Raw genomic sequence first — 22,711 nt, 5'->3', positions numbered from 1 at the left:
GAAAGAGTGTTGCATTCAAAGTCCTTACTTAACCTTGGCAGCATTACTTAACCAAGCTCTATGATGATCATATTTAAAACAATTTTCAGAAACATTTCCATCATTGAGGTCTTCCTTAAAAATACTACAATTATTTATCAACCACTGAAAACCAAAGCAAGTTTATAAATGCCTTATTAAACAGACATGAAACCTTCTTGGTACAAATTTAGATTTACTGTTACCTAAATTCCATGCAAAACCTACAACAGAGTTTGAAACCTGAGTCTTTGGAATGCAGTATTACATATTTGACCACTAACTAACAACATCCTTCACTACTAAACTACAGAGTACTGCAGTGACGCACGGAAGCCATGTAAAATGAGAGCTGAGGCTTTTACAATAAATGCTTAGTTAGAAGTACTGCATCCTTCTCCAACTGTTTCCTAAATGGGATTGATTTGTATCAGACAAATAACTGACGCACAGAGGCACTGAGTATCATCTTTGAAAAACAGCTGGATGATGGAAGATTTTGCCATTTCCTGCTATTAACTGAGGCAGAGGGAAATGAGAAGGTTCACATCCAAATCTGTATACGACGGGTCCGAAAACCAAACACAAAGAGGAAGTATAAAACAGCGATTTTTCCTGAAAAGAGCTGTTCCATGTTAAGTATCTTGTTAGAAAGGCATTATGAAATTCATTTCCCAAAATATTGTACATTAAAAAAAGATAACCAAAGAATGCCTCTGAAAATTCATTTCTGTCTCCCCAATGAACATCCTAACATCGTTCTAAAACAGTTGTACAGACCAGAGAGGAGGTGGTAAGAAAAAGCAAAAAGGATGAGAAAGATGGGGAACGGACGTTGGCCTTTCTCTTTTAGGAATCGACAGAGACGAGGACGACTGTAACATTGTCCGCACAGCCTCGTCTCACTGCCTCCGTGGCCAGGCGCTGACATGCTGCTTCAAAGTGCGCTTCCTTTTCAGTGAGCTCTTTACGGCACTCCACTGTGTCGTCCTAAGAAAGAGTGTTGCATACACAAAAAAAAAAGAAAAAAAAAAGCCACTTATTACAGCAGTCACGATCAGAAACAGCACATACACACGTTTATGAAGGTGCAGGTGTGAGGTCTCTGGTGACCATGTCACTTCTGGCCTCTGGCTATGCTACGCGAGCTTACGAATGCCCCTACACCCTTCGCAAAATGGTGTCCGGCAAACTAAGATGCACTGAAGCTTGCCTTACGCTGTGGACACTACTGTCTCACTTAAATCAGGCCTCCTTCCCTGCTGCATGACCCACCAAATGTGTAGTGAAGAGCTTACCTGCAGCACATCACGGACAAAACTCACTGCTTGCTCCGCAGTGAACACCTTGAAGAGCCCGTCACAAGCTAGAATGAAAAATCTAATGGAGAAAATACAGACACCGGTCAGACAGTGATCTCGGAATCCTTCCAGTGACAATGGCAACTTACATTTACTCATTTAGCAGACGCTTTTCTCCAAAGCAACTTTCAATTAACTCTTTGTAGTGTTATCAGCCCACACACCTTATTCACCAAGGTGACTTATACTGCTAGATACACTACTTACAATGGGTCACTCATCCATACATCAGCGGAACACACTCTGTCACTCGCAATCTGAGCTCCTTCATGACACAGGAGGAATACACATCCTCTTGAGACATGTATTTGATGACGATCGTGTTTTTTTTTTTTTTTAAACACAAATTCAGATTTTTTGTAATTCCACATTCTATAACGTGTTATGGCTATGGTTTCAGATAATTTTCCTAGTGAATATCTTTTTTTTGGTAAAATCCTACATGAAGCACAACCAACCAATTTCAAGAACCGCTTGTCCCAAGAGGGGTCGTGGCAAGCCAGAGCCTATCCCGGCGACATTGGGCACAAGGCTGAAGGGGAGGGGGGCACACCCTGGACGGGACACCAGTCCGTCGCAGGACCACAACTATATACCAGTCATACAGCCAGGCGAAGGCAGTGGAGCAATTGCAGGGCAAGTACCTTGCTCAAGGGCACCATAGCTGGAGGCGGGAATTGAACCGGCAACCTTCGGAGCCAAAGGCAGCAACAAAAAAAAAAAAGACTAGACTGTTCATATGTGGTTTGAACTCCAGCCAATAAGTACTATACAGTAATTTTTTGAGCTCTGTGTCTCTCAATTATTATACTTAGTTAAAAAAAACTGTTTGGTTACATTTCTACCGATTGTGAGAAGTTTTAATTTTGTTTATCGCTGAGTGCACTTCAAATCTACAGTAACTAAGTACGGATGGCTAAAAGCATTAAAGAGAAAGTGTGAAACAGCACATCAGATAGGAGTTTCAGAACAAGGGTAATGAATCAAATGTGGGAAAAGAGCTTACTTATCATTAGGGGTGAGCTGACAGCGCCGTATATCAGGTGTAGAAATCACACCACAGCGCTTGTACTGTCCGTCCCCAATCGAGCGAGACACTTCCAGCACACCCAAAACACGCCCATCCCTGCAAAAACAAAACAGAATGGGGGTAAAGCGTTCCTCACAAACATCGATTCTTCATTTGGTCAAATACCCAGAAACATGAGAAACGTATTAAAAATTCAACAGGGCACTAACAAAAAACAAAAGGGATGACAGAAAAAGGAGAAGATTATGTAGACAGAGACTATTTCAAATGCAATGAGATCATTTATAAAGAACAGGTGACCAATGCAACATCCATCTTCCCTCAATGTGTGTGTATGCACGTTTATTCCTATCTCTGGACCCTCCAAGCCTCAGCTGATTTGAGAAGCTACCTCAGTCACATGTACATTTTCAAAAATGTTCACAGGGCCAAATTAATCTTTACAATTGCTGCTCAATTCTCAATAAATTTCAGTGTAGATTCCACAGGTTTTAAGAATGGAAAAGGCAGGTAGGTCTGCAGTCGATGCCCACCTGACAGTGCCGCCTGCTTTCTGTATCCTCATTCGTTCCTCATAACATGTTGGGTTATGCTCTTTGCTCAGTGCTAAAGTAACTGGCTTCTTGGTGTTATTCTCCTCTTCCTCTTCTTCCCGGCACAGCACAGCCTAAAAACACAAATGGTACAAATGGGCCAACAACATCAGAAAGGCAGGATTTCAGAGAAAAATGTGTTAACACTCGACAATCTAACGTAATACTCAGTCTTTAGACATCAAATCCTGAACTTATGAACACAAGACCCTGATGACTAAGTATACATTTACTGGTAGTTTGATAGCAGTTTGTACAAAACAGCAACAATCCATTAATTTGAACAGTGAAATGTTTGCAATGCTGAAATCTCAATATTATTTGTACTTTTGTAATCCTGCACTGTCCCTTATGAGCACTATCTGTGCACTTAATACTGTATTACTTTAGGGTGGTACGGTGGGTAGCGCTGCAGCCTCACACACCTGGGCCATCCAGGTATAGGTTCCAATCACCCTCAGTCTGTGTACAATTTTCATGTTCTCCTTGCATCCGTGTGGGTTTCCACTGAGCGCTCCGGTTTCCTCCCACACTCCAAAGACATGGTGAACAGGTGATGCTACATTGCCTTTAGTGTGTGTGACTGAGTGAGTGTGCGTGCATGCGGCTACCCTGGTATGGACTGGTGTCCCATCCAGGATGTACCTCCCAGCCTTCCGGTCAGACACAGCAATTCCAGAAGCGGTTCACAACCCTGACCAGGAGAAGCAATTAGGGAAAGAAGGTACACTCAGCTACAATGTTATGATGAGTTGCAAATTGATTTGGGCTTTTTTAATCTAGAATGCCCAGGAGGGGTGGGCAGCCACTGGCACTTGAACCCCCAGCGGTTTATTTTCTCCCTTGACTTTCAGTTAAGAGTTTTTTGTTCCTTTTCTCCACAGCCAGTAGACATACTTATTTTAATAACTAATGTAGCAATTTAATATGTAGCAAACTATCTTATTTGTGTATTTGTGTTATGCCTTTGTTGAGTGCTGTATGTCACTGTGTGAGAAGAGGGCTCTATAAAAATGAATTGAATAACGAAAGCGAGGGAATGACGACAAAATTGCCCATAGTGAGAAAATGTGTGACGGACACCCTGAGATGGACTGGTATCTTGTCCAGGATGGACCCTACTCGGCCTGAAGCACTGTGCTTCTGAGAGAGGCTCTGGATTGCCAAAGCCCTGACTTGGACAAGCAGTTTAAAAAAAAAAAAACTGAGTGAGTGAATATTCAGTATATACAGAAAAAGAGGACAAAAGACAACTGTTAATCGATGAGGCTGGCTTGGCTCGGACTTTTGGACGACGGCACCTGTAGAACTTCTGTTGAACTGAAAATTACCACTGCAGACAGGGTGTTGGACACACAGCCTACTTTGTTCACATCTTCGAAAAGTCAAGGGCTTGCTGTACAAGAATGTACTCACCCTGCTATCACCCAGGTTGGCCACATACACGGTGTCATTCACCACCAGCATGCAGGTGGCTGTGGACCCATCTTTCCAGACTGGTTTCCTAGTGGGCAAAACCAAGGCCATGAAATGAATACCAGTCCTGGGAGTCTCGATGTAGTAGTAGTAGTACTCCTCCTGGTGTAACTGTGTAGCGTTACACTAATTATGTGCTACATGCAGCAGTATTTCCTTATATAAATGTCATTGCATGACTTGATCTTGTTTGACTTTCCATCAGTTTCTTACACTACAGTTTCCCTATTATTTAACCAGATTCCAAAGTGGTCCATTTTGACATTTAGCCTGGGCTCTAATTTAAGGCTACTTCTCCAATAGAAATTTTTGAAGTCAGTATTCAACATGTCGTATCAGTAGAAGAAAAAATACACTGGACAGAACAGGTCATAACCCTCCATTTTTCCTCAGTGAGAACATCAAACACACTACATGATTTATTATTTATTTATTTAACCAGAAGCACTGTAATAAAGTGCCAAGAACCTCAGTACTATGTACCTTTCACTAAAAAACAAACTACAGAACATGTGGACAATGATCCCCCCCCCCCCCTTTACCACGACACTTCAATGGATATGTGCTAAAAGAGCACACATTTACAAGCTTACACTGTACATGTGTCAGTGGTGTGGACTGCAGCACAGGTATTCACAAGTATTAATTAATAAGTAACTCACTGGCTTGATGCCTGTTTCAGAAAGTCCTCATCTGTCTGTCTGAATGTGTCCACTAAACACTTCCTCACAAGTTTGTCCAGATTCTCCACCTCACCTGCACAAGGCAAAATTACATTTTTATTTTTTTAATCCTTACATACTCCATTCAGACTGGTGTGAATAGCTATGCAATTCAAAGTAACAGCAGCAGGGCACAATCAAATAGTCAAAATAGAGTTTACCATAAACACATAAAAGTAATAATGGGCATTGTGGGGAAAAAAGGTACAAACCCCAGTAAAACTCTATTAATATGGTACACACATCCGTAGCATACTGTACTGTGTCAATGAATCCATGTTAAAATATGAATGGAAAGAGAAAAAATTAACCCAGATAAAGAACAGGCCAATTACTATCTTTCCCTTCAGGAAATATGGATGTTTTCATTTTATGGGGGGGGGCGTCTCACCTTTGGGAAATTTGAGAGCCAAAGTGTGATGGAGATGTTCAGCAGCAAAGCGTGATGCTCGAGACCCTCCATGCCCATCAAACACCGCAAAGTAAGCCAAACGGGATCTAAAAGCCACACCAGACACATCATTCACATCAAATACAGAAATACAGTACGCCACGCACGCACGCACGCACACACACACACACACACACACACACACACAGCTGCTTTTCAGCAGCCATTTAAGTAAAATAAAGTGATTATTAAACAGCATTATAACGACAGATACACTGAATTCCATTGAAACCACAACTTTTAAACTACATTTAAAAAAAACTGTCACTGATGCACAGATGAGTGACCCAGAGTAAGCAGTTTATCTAGCAGTGTAAGTCAGCTTGGTGAAGAAGGTGTGTGGGCTGATAACATAGAGTTCATTGGAAGTTGCTTTTGGAGAAAAACATCTGCTAAATAAATAAATGTCATTATAAATGTAAACTCCCCACAATCATTCACCCATTTGTCCAGCATAGCAATGTAACACACTCAGAGTCTCTCACACACACACACACACACACACACACAACAGGCAATTCAGAGCTGTCAATTCACCTGAAACATTTCTTCGGACTGTGAGAGGAAACCCAAACGAACACAGGAATAAAAAAATCAAACACGCAAACTCAGAATGAGCTGGACACGGACCCACATCCAAGGTACTGCTATGCTGCACTGATGCCCAGATACACATGAATAACACCAGCCTAAGGGGTCCAGCAGGGACAGGTGTGCCTTTTGTTAACTTACACTTGGTGTGGAAATGTTGGAAAGCAGGTGCTGAGGTCCGGCAGGAGCACATGTGCATCTTGCATGTCCTCCCTCTCGCCCCGGCGTGCAGCCACGTATCCCGTCAACTTGGCCCATCCTGTGCAACACACTTCAGTGACGATACAAGCCGCAAGCAAACGCACGCACGCTGGCGAACAGGATGAACGCTGATGCAGAAATGTGTGAAAACCTTTACAAACTTTCTTTTTCTCCAGTGCTTCATCATCACCGTCACCATCAGCGCCCCTGCAGACCTCCGCTTTGCGTTTTTCAGCCCTGTCCTGCAGCAGCGGCTGCTCAGACCCTCCACCTGTGGACAAGATACACCAAATATTCGCATCATTTCTTTGCAAAAATCCAGATATGGGACACAGACCCAGCATTTCACATTAAAACAGGTGGAATCATTGTTATATTTTGTCTGATGGGAAGGTGGACAATGAACGTTTTAAAAAAAAAACTTATCATGCAACCGGCATCATAATAAACATTTGTCCCCCTGAAAGTTGGTGGGAAATAAACTGAGAGAATCCCATCATCATCTTGCTATTGTGGGCCATTTCTTTGTTGCGGCCTCTCTGTGAACCCGCCTCCTTTCACCTGACCCTCACTGGTCTTACAATCAATGTACCGTTTTCTTTGAAACGTGCACATTTACTTCTGGTTGTTCTCCCTGTACCTTCCAATCGGACAGGAGCGAACTGATGGGACACGTGAAACCTGGAACGGTACGGGTGAGCCAAAGAACACGTTCATGCCCTGAGACCCAGGAGGCTACTGCTGTGGAGAAGAGACCCGACTGCAGCACACACTCCCTCCCGCTCCCGTAGCGTAGTAGGCTCCAGAGCGCGAGCGAAACATCGAGAGCCCCGGACAGGAGAAACGCTCGCATCTCCGTTGCTATCCGCCCGGGGGTCATGGTGGAGCTCCGGTCCAACAACAGCTCCGCAGCTTCGCGGGCTCAATCCACCCAGGCTGTTTCTGCTCAGCGACACACAGCAGCGAGCGATACGGAAGTGCACACCTAGTCTGACACTGACTGAGAGCGAAGGCGGCTCGGCCGAAATGACACTAATTACCCGCTGTGTGGGTTGGTTCGGGGAGATCGCCGAACAGGTCCATCCGTCGTGGCTGCCTCAAGAAGCTCGAACGGCCGCACTCCGCGTCGTTAGCTTCCACACAAGCGCATTGGCATTGGCATTCAGAAGTCAAACAAAGGCGCAAAATATCGTACGCGTTATTACTGACCGAGAACGCACGTGAGGCGGCTTTGGACTGGACGAGACAAGAGAAGAGAAGAAAGGTTAGAGGGAAGGAAAGCTAAGAGCCCGAGTCGCTGCTAAGGAACAAGCACAGTAGAACCACGCTCACCGCGTAACCGTAGAAGCGCGCACCGCCGGAGGGAGCCGTTTCCGCCGGAAGCTGGTGACGTCACACCCTCAAGGAGCACGTTTTCGTTTTTGCTTCTGTTGACACCTTCGCCTATTGTGATGAATACGTTATTATCCATCTTTTTTTCTGTATATTCATATTTCTCCATCTATCTTATTCGTCTGTTTTTTATTTATTTTCTCTTTGTTACATTCCCTTTGACATTTTTATTTTTTAAGGTTATTCGCTCTGCTTTATAAATGTCGACGCTTGTCCTCCAAGCGACGTACATCTCAGGAAGTACAATTTTATGAGAACGAGCTGCAGACATGAAAGTCTCAAGTTTCTTACCTACCACTTTCATAAAAGCATCATTCGTTCAGTCAGAGAAGGCAAGTTCTCAGTACGCGGTTTTCACATCATAAGTGTCCCGAGGTAATCCGGGAGTAAATGTGTATTGTGTTCGAGTAGTACAGAGAGCAGTGTAGTCACTGGGTCACTGAATGTGACATGACCAAGGGTCGTAAAATCCCTCTCTTTTTATTTCTTTTTTATCTTTTATACTCACTCACTACTACTACTGGGCTGCGTAAAATGTGAATAACGCTTCGGAACTCGATTACTAAATTGGTGATCACTCACTGTACACGTTCTCTTCTACGACTAATAATGGAGTAAGGAATTGACTGTTATGAGAAAGCGCGAAATACATTTTTTAATGGTTGATGTCGTTTTGGCGACAGTTCCTTTTAACATGAATTTGACGAAACGGCTGTGTGTCAATTTATCTTATTTTTTTTTGCCTCCTCGGGGTTTTGTTGCAGGACAGTGCAGTGTTTCAGCAGAAATGTATTATTTTTCATAAAAATATCCCAGTTAGTTATAAGAACAAAATATTTTTCGTAATAAAGCCCAACTTTAAAAAAAATGTATCGATATAGCTACAAGGCTAAAACTCTATGCTAATTGACGTATTTGAACCTTCCAATGCGCTCCGCTCAGAGCTCTTATTATTACCCAATTGCAATGACGCTTCGAATCACGTGGTTTCGTCTACATGCGCTGTTGTTTTCGTTGACGCTGCTGTTTTATAGCCGCTGATTTTGTCACATTTTCTGGTGTCTTAGCTACAATATTGTGGTAATTAATATTTGTGAACCTATATCAATAACGTTAAAACAAACATAATTTTGATTTATTTCTTAAATGTTTTTACTTCGAATTCTGTTTTCTTGCCAGATTTTCACTTTAACCACAAGAAACTATGTCAGTCAATGTAAATACATTTAGGCCGTGTGTATGATATTGTAAATTAAAGGTGTCATTTAAATTTAGGTATATTTTTATGTGACTATTATTGCCATTACATTCAATGATATACGATTTACTAGAGTAACATTAGTAGAAAAAACATGAGTAAGGATTGTCTATGGTCTGGTACGAGAGGAAGCCGGGGGGGGGGGGGGTGACACCACGAGTTACTGCACTGGGTGACACTACTAGTGACACCACTGGTTTTTATTGATAGTGAGAAGAGCACAGGTGTGGTTGATGCAGCAGCTCTTATGTAGCATTTTTTGACACATCAATAAATAAATCAATGAACCAAACTGCACCAGCTGGTTCCACGGATACATTCCACAGTGAGTTGTGGCCAAGTCCGCTTGGCTGAGAACAACGTTTTTTTTTCCTTTAATCAATGTATTTATGAAAATGTAGTTCATGTTCCACTAAGTATATCTCCCTGTATGGACATCTCAAACAGAGCTTTAAACTTCACAGAAAAACTTAATCATTCCCCTTACAGCTTTAAGCAATGATGGTAGATTTGGTCACATCTTGAACCATGGAACTGTGCACGTTTATGCTTTATGGGCATACATACATACAGAAAAACTGCAATTTGATGGAAGTAAGTTTAATCATTTAATCAGGTTAATCCTTAAGACACCATAGCTTCAGCAATGATATTTTTGGACAAGTGTAAAGCTGGTCTTGTAGTGGGCCTAAAGGTTGCAGATTCAAACCCCACCTCTGGCTGTAGTACCCTTGTGCAAGGTACTTACTCTAAATTGCTCGAGTAACATTAACCAGAAAATGGGTAAAACAATTGTAAGTACCTTAACATTGTAAGTCACTTTTGAGAAAAAAGTGTCAGCTAAATGAATAAATGTAAGTTTGAACAGAGAACATAGACCTTGTACAAAATCATTATGGCAAGAACTTACTCAGAGTTCCAACTAGTGCTCACACGTGGGTAATGTTCTCTTCATGCCCTAATACTGTCTCTTCAATCCAACTGAGAAAGTTCTCCAGCCTTGTATAAACACCATACTTGCCCTTGGTACCACACCCCTCTCCCCAGCTCACCACGCCAGTAAGATACCAAGTGTCCCTGTAGTAGCTCACAAAAGGCCCTCCACTGTCCCCACTGCAAGCATCCATTTGTTCCTCCAGGTAGCCTGCACAAAACATATTGTCCGTGATCACTTTGTCAGTGGACTGAATGCACTTCTTCTGATCCACAGCAGGGAGATCAACCTTGCGCAGGAAGCGAGAGGAGGTACCCAAGTACTTGGTGACGCCCCAGCCGGTAACAGTGCCCATGCGGCTGTCCCTCAGGAGCATCTGTGCAAGGTGTGCATTGGGGAGGCAGATGGGTGTGGCGTAGGGCCCCAGCTGCACTGGTTGGGCCAGATAAAGCAGAGCTATGTCGCTGTCATACGTATATTCATGGAAGTGAGGGTGCTTCACTAGCAACTCCACCCGGATGGTCTGCTCACCCCTGTCTGGTAGCATCTTGTCCAAGTCCCCTGGGCACAGGAGACAGCAGCCACGTGATATTTCACACACACACACACACACACACACACACACAAATGGAGAGAGAGACATAAGGACATGTTTAGTAATGTCTGTTGTTACTGCTCACATTATGCTCACAATGCTAATACAATAAGAAGTCGAATAGAAATTAATAAAGGTTTGGTTATTAGCTGTTTCTGTAAGTGGCTTATAGATAAACTGACTAAATACATTCACCCACCACTTTGTTGGGCAAACTTAGCTAGTACAAGGTGGTACTGTCCTCTTTTGCCCCCACAACAGAGTGAATTCAGCAACAAGATACTGGAAATAATACACTGGTTTCTTGGTCCATGCTATTATTCATAGCTTCACAGTTTCTGCACATTTTTTGGTAACACATTCATACTTCTCTCATCACATGCCACCACTTCCTGTCCCAACCTGTCATTCTTGTGGAACCATCCTGAGATGATATGTGCTTTGTGACATGACACGTTCTCCTGGAAGTATCTGTGTTAAAAAGGCTATATTTGTTATGAAGGGATGCAGCTGTCACTCCTGGTGCCCCTGGCATGCCAAACAACTGCGCATCTAGCAACCACGTGCTTGACAACCACATCAACCCCTCCCCGGTGACGAGCCCGGAGACGCAGTATAAAAGCACCCGCTCCGACGCACCTGGCTGCAGAACCTCCAACAGAGAGATGTTCTCCTCACCTATCTCTTCTGAGGCTAACTGTTCTACTCTGATCTCTGGGTACAACCCCGTGTGAGACAAATAAAGCGAGTTAGCAGCAGCACTTGAGTCTGCTCTCCTGATCCCCTGCACACAGCATGACAGAAGGTTCCGCCACTTATGCAGACTCAGCAATGCTCGACCAGCCACACCATGCCATTTCCTCGCATGGCGCCCTGCTGGGTTCGCAGGACCAGCCCCAGCACCAGACGGAGGAGACCCTCCAGGAGGTGGTGCAAGTGTTCCGGTCCAGCAGGATTGTGCAATCCGCTGGAACCCCCAACCTCGCCAAAACCAGATAAGTACGACAAAGCGCTGGACAACTGCCAGGGCTTCCTAATGCAATGCCAGCTTGCGTTCGCTAACTCTCCACATACCTATCAAGCAGGCGAAACCAAGATTGCCTACCTGATCTCCTGCCTCACAGGCCCCACGTGGCGCTGGGCCACGGCCAGGTGGAAGTCCAACATCCCCTCCACCTAGAAAGCTTTCAAGAAATGCTTCAAGGTGCGTTCAACCATCCGCTCCACACTCAAGCCACCAGTGACCACTTGATGAAGATCCGGCAGGGTAACCGCTCGGTGGCCAAATACTCATCTGTGGATGCCCTCCTCGAGCACCGTCCCGCCGAACAAACTCCTGAATCGATGCAGATCGGCCAAGGCTGGCTTGACCCCGATGAGACACAGCGCTGCCTCCGCGATCACCTGTGCCTCCCCGGCCATTTCCGCGCAACCTGCCCAACTTGCCCACCACCACCTAAAGCTAACCTGGAACCCAAGGTTGGTAAACCACAATTAACCGTGTCCGTGACTCTGGAGTGGGGGGGAATCAGGTAGAGACACGCACGCTGGTGGATTCCAGTGCTGCAAGCTGTTTTATGGACATCAGCTTTGCTACGTCACACGGCATACCCAGGATGGCTTGTGACGCAAAATTGCAGGTCGTTAGCCTCGACACCCAGCCAATAGGGACCGGACTAGTGGACTTCCGTACAGAACTGTTACACATGTTGGTGGGTGCATTCCACTATGAAGAGCTTGTCTTTTACCTAGCCAAGTCACCGGACACACCGATCATTTTGGGTTTCACTTGGTTAGCCCTGCACAATCCAGTGTTCCATTGGAGCAATGGGGACCTGGTTTCCTAAGGACTGCAATGTGAGCGTTCTTGTTTGTCACTTCCCTGCTGGATTACCACTGTTGAGACTGCCACAGACATGCCACTAGTGGTGGTTCCTCCTGAATATCAGGATCTGAGTGAGGTGTTCAGTAAGCTACAGGCAGCGGTCCTCCCTCTGCACAGACCGTGGGACTGCGCCATCGATTCCTGCCCGGAACTACGCCCCCCCGTGGGCAGATGTACCCCCTGTCTCTCACTGAACAAAAATCCATGCAAGAATATATTACCAAAGCACTTAAGGCAGGTTATATTCAACCTTCCACGTTGCCAGCCTCCACAGGTTTTTTTTTTTTTGTGGGAAAGAACAGCGGGGACCTGCGCCCCTGCATTGACTATCAGGGGTTGAACACTAACATGGTGCGATACCCCCATCCTCTGCCTTTGATCACTGCAGCCTTAGAATGAGTGCATGGTGCAAAGATTTTTACGAAATTGGACCTTCGGAGTGCATACAACCTAATCCGCATCAGGGAGGGGGATGAGTGGAAGACCGCTTTTAGCACCACCCTGGGACATTAGGAGTATTTAGTCATGCCTTTCGGTTTGTCTAACGCGCCCTCAGTATTCCAGGTGTTTGTCAATCATGTATTAGGAGATCTTGTGGATGACTGCGTCCTGGTGTACCTGGATGACGTCTTGATCTTCACCAAGACCCGGGAAAAGCACATCCGCCAGGTAAGAACAGTATTAGAACAGCCCCTACAAAACTGCCTCTATATCAAGGGGGAAAAATGTCTCTTCCACCAGTCAAGAGTGCCGTTCCTGGGCTACATCCTGAGCGACACGGGCGTGGCTATAGACCCGGAGAAAGTCCAGGCGGTGATTGACTGGCCGATACCGCAAAGTATGAAAGTCCTGCAACAGTTCCTGGGTTTCGCCAATTTCTATAGGAGATTCATCAGGGCATTCAGCTCCATCATTGCCCCCCTCACGGCCCTTACGGCAGGTAAGGAGACCCGCCTGCCTTGGGGTGAGCAAGCACAGCGAGTGTTCCTAGAGTTGAAGAGTCGTTTCATGACAGAACCAATATTACGACACCCAGACCCCAAACTGCTGTTAGTGGTGGAAGTGGCTGCCTCAGAGGTTGGAGTTGGGGCCGTGCTGTCCCAAAGACAGGGCAACCCACTAAACCCGTACCCTTGTGCATACTTCTCATGAAAGCTGTCGCCAGTCGAGCAGAACTATGACACTGGAAATCGAGAGCTCTTAGTCATTAAATTAGCCCTGGAGGAATGGAGGCACTGGTTAGATGGGGCCTCGCACTCCTTCCTGGTACTAACTGACCACTGTAACCCAGAGTATCTTCGGAAAGCACACTGGCTGAACCTACGCCAGGCCCGATGGGCCTTGTTCTTTACCAGATTCGATTTCACTGTATCGTATCAGCCGGGCTCTAAGAACACAAAGGCTGACGCCCTCTCATGGCTGTTTGCCACTGACATTCAGACCGAATGCCCAGAGCCAATTCTACCCGAGCACTGTGTTGTGGCCCCATTACGCTGGCACTTCTTTCAGGAGCTCCAGGACACACAAGCAGCCGAGCCCAGTCCACCTGTAGCACCAGAGGGTAAGGAGTATGTGCCCGTGAAAATGCGACCAACACTCCTGCAGTAGACTCACGACTCTCCCACGGCCGGTCAACCCGGCATGCGCCGAACACTGTTCCTCCTCCAAGGGAGGTTCTGGTGGCTCTCCATGCCGGAGGACATCCAGGAGTACGTAGAGGCCTGTGCAATCTGCTCCCAAGCTAGAATTCCAACACAGAGACCTTCTGGCTTGCTCGAACCATTGCCAGTACCCTTGCGGCCTTGGTCTTGTGTAGCAGTGGATTTCTTGGTGGACTTCCCACCTTCGGATGGTAAGACTGTGATACTAACCTTGACTGACCGATTTTCCAAAACCTGCCTCCTGATCCCTTTTCCACGTTTGCCCACTGCCCTGGAGACAGTGGAGGCACTATTCAAACAGGTCTTCCACCTATACGGTCTGCCTGAGGACATTGTGTCTGTCTATAGGCCCCAATTCACCTCATGAGTGTGGAAGGCATTCTAGGGGTCTCTGTGAGCCTCACCTCTGGCTAGCACCCCCAGTCCAACGGGCAGGGGGAACGACTGCAGCAGTATATCAGTTGCTTCCTCCACAGCTACTGCACTCATCAACAGCACCAGTGGGCCCGGTACCTGCCCTGGGTTGAGTATGCCCACAACACCTTGATCCACTCCTCCATAGGTATGTCACCGTTCCAATATGTTTTAGGGTACCAGCCTGCTCTGTTCACTTGGTGCCCTGGCCCGAGCAACGTACCCACAGTTGATGCCTGGCACCAGGCCAGCAGGGAGACATGGCGTGTCACCAAGGCTCATCTCCGGCATAGCACCCTCCGCTACAAGCAGCAGGTGGACCGCCACAGGCATCCCCTCACCTTCCAGCCAGGGCAGAAAATGTAGCTCTCCACCCAGGACCTGAGGTTCCTCCTCCCCTCCAAAAAGCTCAGCCCCCATTTCATCGGCCCCTTTGAGCTCCTTCGCCAGGTCATACCCATCTCCTATAGGCTCCAGTTGCCCTCGGATTTACGGGCCCATCCCACCTTCCATGTTTCCTTGCTCAAACCCTGCAGGTCCTCTGTTTTCCAGCCACCTGGTGATGTCACGCCGAGGCCACCAACTGAGTCAGCAACAGTTGATGGGGACCCGGTCTATGCTGTTCAGGCACTCCTTGATTCCCATCGATGGCGAGGGGGCCTACAGTACCTGGTTGACTTGAAAGGTTATGGCCCGGTAGAACAGTGTTGGGTGCCAGCACACGATGTTCTGGACCCTGTTCTTGTTGCCGATTTCCACTGGTCCCATCCGGACCAGCCCAGGCCCTGCCGCAGATGCTGTTCTCCCCCGTGGCATAGGGAGTTAGCATCAGCATTTGAGTCTGCTCTCCTGATCCCCCGCACACAGCGTGACAGCAGCTAGTCAGCAAAAAATGTTTTGGTATGTTTGGAATTGAAGCAATGCTCTGTTGGTACTAAAAACCTAATATCTTCCAAGAGAACAATCCCCACACCAAAACGCCATCACCACCAGTCTACTGTCGACACCAGAAAGGATGGGTCCATGGAAAAATTCTTTTTACCCTAATTTCTGACCATGCCATTAGCATGTCACAAGAGAAACTGGGATTTGAACAAGAAACACTTTTTTTACTCTTCAGTCTTCCGGTTCTGGTGACTGAATGTCCTCTGAAACCTTATCTTCATGAGCACAAAGGAGGTGAACCTGGCATGGTATTCTGTTGTCATACACCATCCACTTCATGGTTTGCCAAGTTATTCATTCTGTGATACCATTTTTTATACCTTAGCAGTACTGAGCCTTTACCTGCTTACACGTGGTGTATTAGTTTCCAACACATGAGTCCTGCCATTCTCTAAACTCTCCTCAGTGAGATTTTTTTCCACCCACAGGACTTCCACTCACTACAGTTTTATTTGTCCATCATACCATTCCCTACAACCATCCTGGCATGTTCAAAGTCACAGACCACATGTTCACTCATTCTAACATTCATTCAAACAGTAACTGGATCTGTTGACTCTGTCTGCATGCTTTATATTCTGAGTTACAACCATTTGACTCACTGAACTGTATGTGTAAACAGCCAGGGGTACCTTACGAAGTGACCAGTGAGTATATGTGATGGTATACACTTCAGAGATACATTTTGCTTTGTGAAGCAAAAGGTGTGAGAAAATATATCCTTTAAAATAGCGTTCAGATATGAGGCCCAGCATCAGGTCCATGCATCTCACCAATGGTCACGTGATGAGGGGTGTCGTCAAAGCAATGGGCTGCACTAACAATCCAACGTGATGAGATCAGAGCTCCACCACAGAACCCATAGCCATTTTCTCTGTGAATGAGAACCTGCAGAGGGCAGGAAAACTTATACATCAAATCTGAAACAATAAAAATACTTTTCCATTACTGTACTGTTTCATTCATCAGTATTGATGTGTGGACAGCACAATAGGTAGTGCTGGTGCTTTACAGCAACTGGGTTGTACACTTGCACATACGTTCAAATCTGGTTCTGTTTGGACTTTTCATGTTCTCCCTGCGAGGGTTTCCTTCAGGTGTTCGAATTTCAGACAAACAGTAACTCTTAATTTATCGCAATAAGAGTGTGATATATTGCTTGCTGTGTAAACAGGTGAATGACAGTAGGAAGTTCAGTGTGAGCTAGGTGCTAGCAATAACCATTGTACATCATTTTGGAGAAAAATGCCTGGTAAACGAATAAATGTAACAGAAATATGTGCCTTACCTGCCATGGACTTCCACCCTGTTTCTCCAGTTGGCCTCCCAAAATGCGGGTGTCCACATTATCTTCATCTAGGGTCTCGAACAGCATGTCTTCAGTGGAGTTACCTCCACCACTGGTATGGTTACTTGGGGTGTGGGAGGAGAGCGTTTTTGGGTCAGCAGAGATGTCCGGCAGATGGAGTTTGCTCTCATTCAACGGCAGGAGATCGTCCAGAACTGACCGATAGGTACTAATTCCCTGCCATTTTCTCCCGCAGGGATATGGCACTAGGACAGTGACAAAGTCATGAACAGGTTTGCCCATCTCACCAGTTCCGTTTGACTTGTATCAAATGAAGTATGAGGAAAGAAAGTCAGCATGAAAATGTGATTCAGCAGCTTTTATCTACCTGCTGCTTCACAGCTCCTGTCGTCCTCCTGCAGACGGTACCCTTTTGCACAGCTGCACTCCACACGGACTGTGCGGTCTTTGTTGGTGCAGTACTGCAGACAGCCCCCATTTCTGTACTGGCATTCGAAAACCTCTGAAAAACAGACACAGGGCACTGTGTATAAAGCCAGTAGAGTAAAGTGGTTCTTGCGTAGCTCATGTGTCAGGTCAGTGTGATGCTGGCATCCAGGCACTCCTTACCTATCTCACACATCTTTCCCATGTAGCGCGGAGGGCAGAGGCACACAAAGTCACTGCGGTCAACAGAACACATCCCTCCATTCAGGCACGGGTTCCTTTCACATAAGTTCAGATCTGAATTGCACAGAAATTTCAATGAACATCTGTACAATGCAGTAGAAGTTATGTTAATGACCATTATTTACACTTATTTGATGCTTTTCTTCAAAGCAACTGACAATGTTAAGCTACCTACAGATATTTACCCATTTGTACAGCTGGGTGATTTTTACTGGAGCAGTTAGAGTAAGTGCCTTGCTCAAGGAGGTAGGATTTAAACCAGCAGCCTCTGGATGCAAAGGCTCTAACCACCGTGCTACCAGCTGCCCCTGTGTTTTTGCATTCCCTGGAGTTTTCACTGGTATTAGATCATGGTATTGTACATGCATTATTGGTATCATTTGTATACAGTATATTGTATATACATTTGATATAATTCAATGTATATACATTATTGGTATCATTTGACTCTCTCACTGTACTGTTCCTATAAACAGGTATTCATTTTGTTTCACCTCATGGCCGTATCTGCTTTACAAGAATCATTGCACTTGTACATGACAGATTTTTTTTTTTGTACATAACACTGATCCCGGGTAATACGTCACTATTTTCCACTCATACTTACTTTTGTATCGGTACCAAAATTCCATCTAGGAGAAAAGAAAAGGTCAATGAATAAAACATGCAGCAAAGAAATTCTTACTTTGTCCTTATTTTTCCAAAATCAAAACTGACACTTACTGTGATCTAAAAAGTGATCAAAATGTGTGGCAGTAACTGCGAGTCCCACTGACACATCAAAAACTTGTGCACGGTTTTGCTGAAGGACTGAAGGGTTACATAGAAAATAAGCTGGACTGAAATGAAAGAGAAACTCTGAAGTTCAGTGTCGTAAGAAGGAAGGAGCGTTGCAGAGTGGACAGAACGACAGTTAGCTAGAGAGGTACCGTCTTCTCCTTGGTTTGAAAGATCTCAGAGGCTTCCTCCTGGGAGCAGGTCTCCTCGTAGCACTCCCGCTCCAGGTTGCCTGGCAACATCTCCTCCAGGAAGAAGTTGGCTCTTGGCTGACGGGCCCTCAGAACCTGGACTGCATCTCTCTGTTGTAGAAACACTGAATGCCACACACACACATTAATGAAGAGGCATCCAACAGTGTCACATGAAAACACAGAAAAATATTGCAGTGACCACAGCCCATGCACAAGGAAAGAAAAGTAATGCTGGAAACAGCAGCATTGTCCTGTTCACAGAGCACTTGGCCCTTCACAAACACGCACTGAGCAGAGAGCAGCCAAGGGACCTGTTCTGAGATACACTCATATGAATGTCAAGACACCTGTAGGGAGTAACTCACTCACTTGCAGAAGTCCATGTCACCGTGAGCGAGAGTGGCAAGACGACACCGAAGAGCTGACACCCAAAAGAGGACATCCTGCAAATCTTTTCTGTGGAGGGAATGAAGGAAAGAAGCAGCTAAAGAAGTGGAAGTAGTGTGTGTGTGTATGTCAGTCATAGGGAACACTGTTCTCGGTACATGTTCTGCTACATTGTTGTGTCAGATTGAAACGTGGCTACTTATTTATGTATTTATATTGATTTATTTAGCAGACACTTTTCTCCAAAGCAATTTCCAACGAGCTCTATGTAGTGTTATCAGCCCATGCACCTTATTCACCAAGGTGACTTACACTGCTAGATACACTACTTACAACTGGTCAATCATCCATACATCACTGCTTACAGGGAAAAGAATTTATTTAATCGCCAAACTGTTTCTTCCTGAACGCTAACCTCTTCACATGTCCCTTTGAAGTTACCTGAACTGAGTTTATACTTACAGATGACCAAAAAGTCACAGATCCCCATTCACCCAACTGAATATTGCTGGTGTCAATACTAAAATCCATTATGGAACTCGACAGTCCCCTTGGTTCTGTAAAATGATGACTGTTAATCGTAAATCAAGTGCAACTTACCAGTATGTGCTGATATCAGGACTAATGGAGGATTTGTCATGTGTTCTAAAGCTGACCTTCAACCACATTTTAAATATTGACACAAGAAGTTGCTCAGGCAGCCCCTGACCACCCCGCTACGTGTCATTTAGCTCTGAGCGCAGAAAAATACTGTCATGAAAATTTATATTCATGTTTACACATTTTTTACTTGTTCAATTTGCACCATCGATGTGTTCTTCTCACTTTCTCGTGGCACCTTCAGTCTGACACATGTAGCACAAATAGTTCCCAATAAGTCATACTCACAAACTCTGTAAGTGGAGAATATCTACGTTTTTGCCAAAATCCATTATGAGATTGTAATGAGAAACCACATTCTCAACACATACACACACTGACTGAAGCCACTTGCCCTGAGGCAAGTTGAAGCCTAACCTGGCAAAGCAGGACACAAGGCTGGGGTGGGTAGGCACACCCAGGATGGGATGCCAATCCACTGCGGGGCACCCCAGTCAGGACTTTAACCCCAGACCCACCAGAAAGCAGGCACAGGCCAAACCCACTGTGCCACCACACCCCCATTCTCAACATGCCCCATACCCAAATTATATTTGTCGGTTGGCAGCTTCTTAGTGACTCTGAAATATGTCTCATACCATTTATTAGAGGACAGCTAGTAACGTAGTGGTTAAAGTTGCTGCTTTTGGACCTGAAGGTTGCAGGTTTGATCCCCACCTCCAACTGCACTGGTACTTACCCTAAGTTGTTCCAGTAAAATGAACCAGCTGTATAAATGGGTAAGTAATTGTAAACTTGTAACTGAGATATTTGTAAGTAATTTTGGAGAAGCATCAACTAAATTAATAATGTAAATGATTGTGCATTATATTCATGTTGGAGGATCACCGCTGCAGTTAACCATGATTCCGGTAAGTTTATTTGTTTTTCAACCGCTATATCCCGACATGCATTCTTATTGCGTAGTTGTACGGACAGATGGGCACGTCGATTAATCGTGCCACCCTCTTTGTTCTGTTTGTTTTGGTTACTATTCTCGGAGTAGTTTTGATGTGACCTGATGTGAATTAGCCTGATTCTAACCATAGCAGCTGATGCATAGCGGCAGCCCCAAGGTGCCGAGACTCGGGGTGCAAAGGCAAGGGAGTCTACCTGCGGGAGTTCACCGAGGGAGGCTTCCGCCACTACGTGAGTTCTGTCGTCATCATCGTGTTCCGCGACGGATCATGCGTCCAACATGTCGAACATCAAAGTTGTCTACAAACTGTGCGACACTATCACCAGAGACTCAAATGCTCCTGCTATACAGTAAACCTGGATGATCCTCATCTGTCAAACCCTCCATCCTGCTTGAATTTCTCCATGGGACTCTGGAACTGCCAGTCTGCTGTGAGAAAGGCTGACTTCATACCAGCCTATGCCTCCCATCTCTCACTCTACCTCTTGGCCCTAACTGAAACCTCACCCAAGGCAACATAGCCATACCTGCAGCTCTCTTCACTAACTACTCCTTCTCTCACACCCCTCATTTGGCAGATGTGGAGGCACAGGCCTGCTCATCTTTCCCCGGTGGGAATATTCTGTTCTTCCTCTTCACCTGCTTGATCTGTCCTCCTCTGAACGGCATGCTGTATCTATCACTGTCCCAATCACTCTTGTTGTGGTTGTTCTTTATCACTCTCCTGGCCCTCTCAGCTGCTTCTTGGATGACCTTGACATCTTGTTGAGCTCTCTCCCAGAGGACAACTCTCTGTTGATTTTCCTGGGTGACTTCAACTTGCATGTCGATGACATTCAGGCAAGCGGCCTTCCGTCGTTTCTAAAGTCCTTCGACCTCTCCCTGTCCTAGTTCACTGCTATTCACAAAGCCAGCAATCACCTTGACCTTGTCTTCTCCCAAAACTGTGGTTGTTCTGTACTCTCTGTTACTCCGCTACATGTCTCCAATCACTTCTTCCTTTCCTTTCATCCCTGCCTCACTACTAATCCCTCTCCTGCTTCTGCATCCATTGTAACCTTTCGCCGTAACGTAAAATCTCTCTTGCTGGAGAATTCTCAGATCTATCAACAGACAATGCTACTAACATTTTTCTCTCTGCCTTATCTTCCTCTCTTCACTCTCTCTGTCCCCTATCTTCCAGAGCAGCATGCCTTAGTTCCACCCCTTGGCTGACTGATACACTACCTGGACCAAACTCCAGACTGCAGAGACAATGGCGAAAATCCAAGACTTTCACGGACCTGGATGTCTACAAAAAACTCATGGCTACTTATCACTCTGCTGTCTCCTCAGCTAAAACAACCCAGCCAAAAAAACCACACAGACTCTTTGCCACCTTCTCATCCCTATTCTGTCCTCTGCAGCCTCCTTCTTCATCTTTTGTCACTGCTGATGACTTTGCTTCGTTCTTCAGAAACAAAGTAACACAATCACAGACAAGTTCTCAACATCTGCCTGCCCTAATCACGCTGGACCTCCGTACAAAGTCACGCTCTCCGAATTCAAGCCCCTGTTAGAAACCGAAATCTCCAACCTCTTGATATCACATAGAGCCACCACCTGCTCACTAGATCCGATCCCATCCACACTCCTACAGACCACCTCTCTGCAACTCTCTACCTTAAGCTCCAAGATCATCAACTCCTCACTCCCCTCTGGCTGCTTCCCATCTGCTTTCAAAACTGCCCTCATTTCACCTCTGGTAAAGAAACCTTTTCTGGATCCTGACTCAGTCCAAAACTACAGGCCAGTTTCCCTCTTCTCCTTCCTGTTGAAAACTCTGGAACAGGCAGCCTGTGATCAACTATCTGAACTTCTCACCCAGAAACATTTCCTCAACATATGTCAGTCTGGATTTAAACCTGTACATTCCACTGAGGCAGCGGTCCTGGGGTGTCTGATGCTCTCTCCTCGGTCCCCATCCTCTTAGACTTCTCTGCAGCATTCAACATTGTCAAGGACCGGATTCTACTCTCCTCTCTTGGGGAGCTTGGCATCAAAGGAACAGAAGCAAAATGGTTTCAGTGCTACCTACCAATAGATCCTACCAAATTATGTGGCAGGGTTTCTGTTCATCTACTCAACCTCTCTCAACTGGTGTACCACAGGGCTTAGTCCTGGGACCCCTACTCTTCTCAGTCTACATCTCATCCCTCAGCCCTGTCATCATCTCCCATGGATTCAACTACCACTGCTACACTATTGATACCCAGCTCTTCCTCTCATTTCCACACACATCACTGCCTGC

General features: G+C 45.6%; 2 protein-coding genes across 5 annotated transcripts; both read right to left on the bottom strand.

Annotated features, from left to right (window-relative positions):
* Window positions 1-181: 181 nt before the first annotated feature.
* On the bottom strand, window positions 182-7,834 carry ilkap (integrin-linked kinase-associated serine/threonine phosphatase). Of its 3 annotated transcripts, XM_018732094.1 has the most exons (11): window positions 7,776-7,834; window positions 7,484-7,679; window positions 6,595-6,714; window positions 6,384-6,501; window positions 5,592-5,698; window positions 5,141-5,234; window positions 4,419-4,506; window positions 2,943-3,076; window positions 2,386-2,505; window positions 1,317-1,398; window positions 183-1,008 (listed from the first exon to the last, which is right to left on the bottom strand). In XM_018732094.1, exons 2-11 carry the CDS (start codon window positions 7,524-7,526, stop codon window positions 868-870), a joined length of 1,047 nt encoding a protein of 348 aa, XP_018587610.1. In that variant the 5' UTR covers window positions 7,527-7,679; window positions 7,776-7,834; the 3' UTR covers window positions 183-867. The 3 variants fall into 3 exon arrangements, with proteins under 3 accessions (XP_018587611.1, XP_018587610.1, XP_018587612.1); XM_018732095.1 differs by lacking the exons at window positions 7,484-7,679; window positions 7,776-7,834 and having other exon boundaries at window positions 182-1,008; window positions 6,609-6,713; XM_018732096.1 differs by lacking the exons at window positions 7,484-7,679; window positions 7,776-7,834 and having other exon boundaries at window positions 6,605-6,686.
* Window positions 7,835-9,892: 2,058 nt separating this feature from the next.
* Window positions 9,893-19,513, bottom strand: LOC108922151 (coagulation factor X). 2 transcript variants are annotated; one of them, XM_018732093.1, is made up of 10 exons: window positions 19,464-19,513; window positions 18,846-18,932; window positions 18,435-18,598; window positions 18,113-18,137; window positions 17,446-17,559; window positions 17,204-17,338; window positions 16,816-17,081; window positions 16,301-16,415; window positions 10,343-10,588; window positions 9,893-10,237 (listed from the first exon to the last, which is right to left on the bottom strand). In XM_018732093.1, the coding sequence occupies exons 1-10, from the start codon at window positions 19,501-19,503 to the stop codon at window positions 10,023-10,025; spliced, it is 1,407 nt and encodes a 468-aa protein (XP_018587609.1). In that variant the 5' UTR covers window positions 19,504-19,513; the 3' UTR covers window positions 9,893-10,022. The 2 variants fall into 2 exon arrangements, with proteins under 2 accessions (XP_018587609.1, XP_018587608.1); XM_018732092.1 differs by having other exon boundaries at window positions 9,893-10,588.
* Between the last annotated feature and the right edge of the window lie 3,198 nt (window positions 19,514-22,711).

The sequence above is a fragment of the Scleropages formosus genome, chromosome 10, assembly GCF_900964775.1.
Source record: "Scleropages formosus chromosome 10, fSclFor1.1, whole genome shotgun sequence".
Taxonomy (NCBI): Eukaryota; Metazoa; Chordata; class Actinopteri; order Osteoglossiformes; family Osteoglossidae; genus Scleropages; species Scleropages formosus.
The sequence above is the reverse complement of the archived record's forward strand: the minus strand, read 5'-3'. Positions and strand labels throughout refer to the sequence as shown.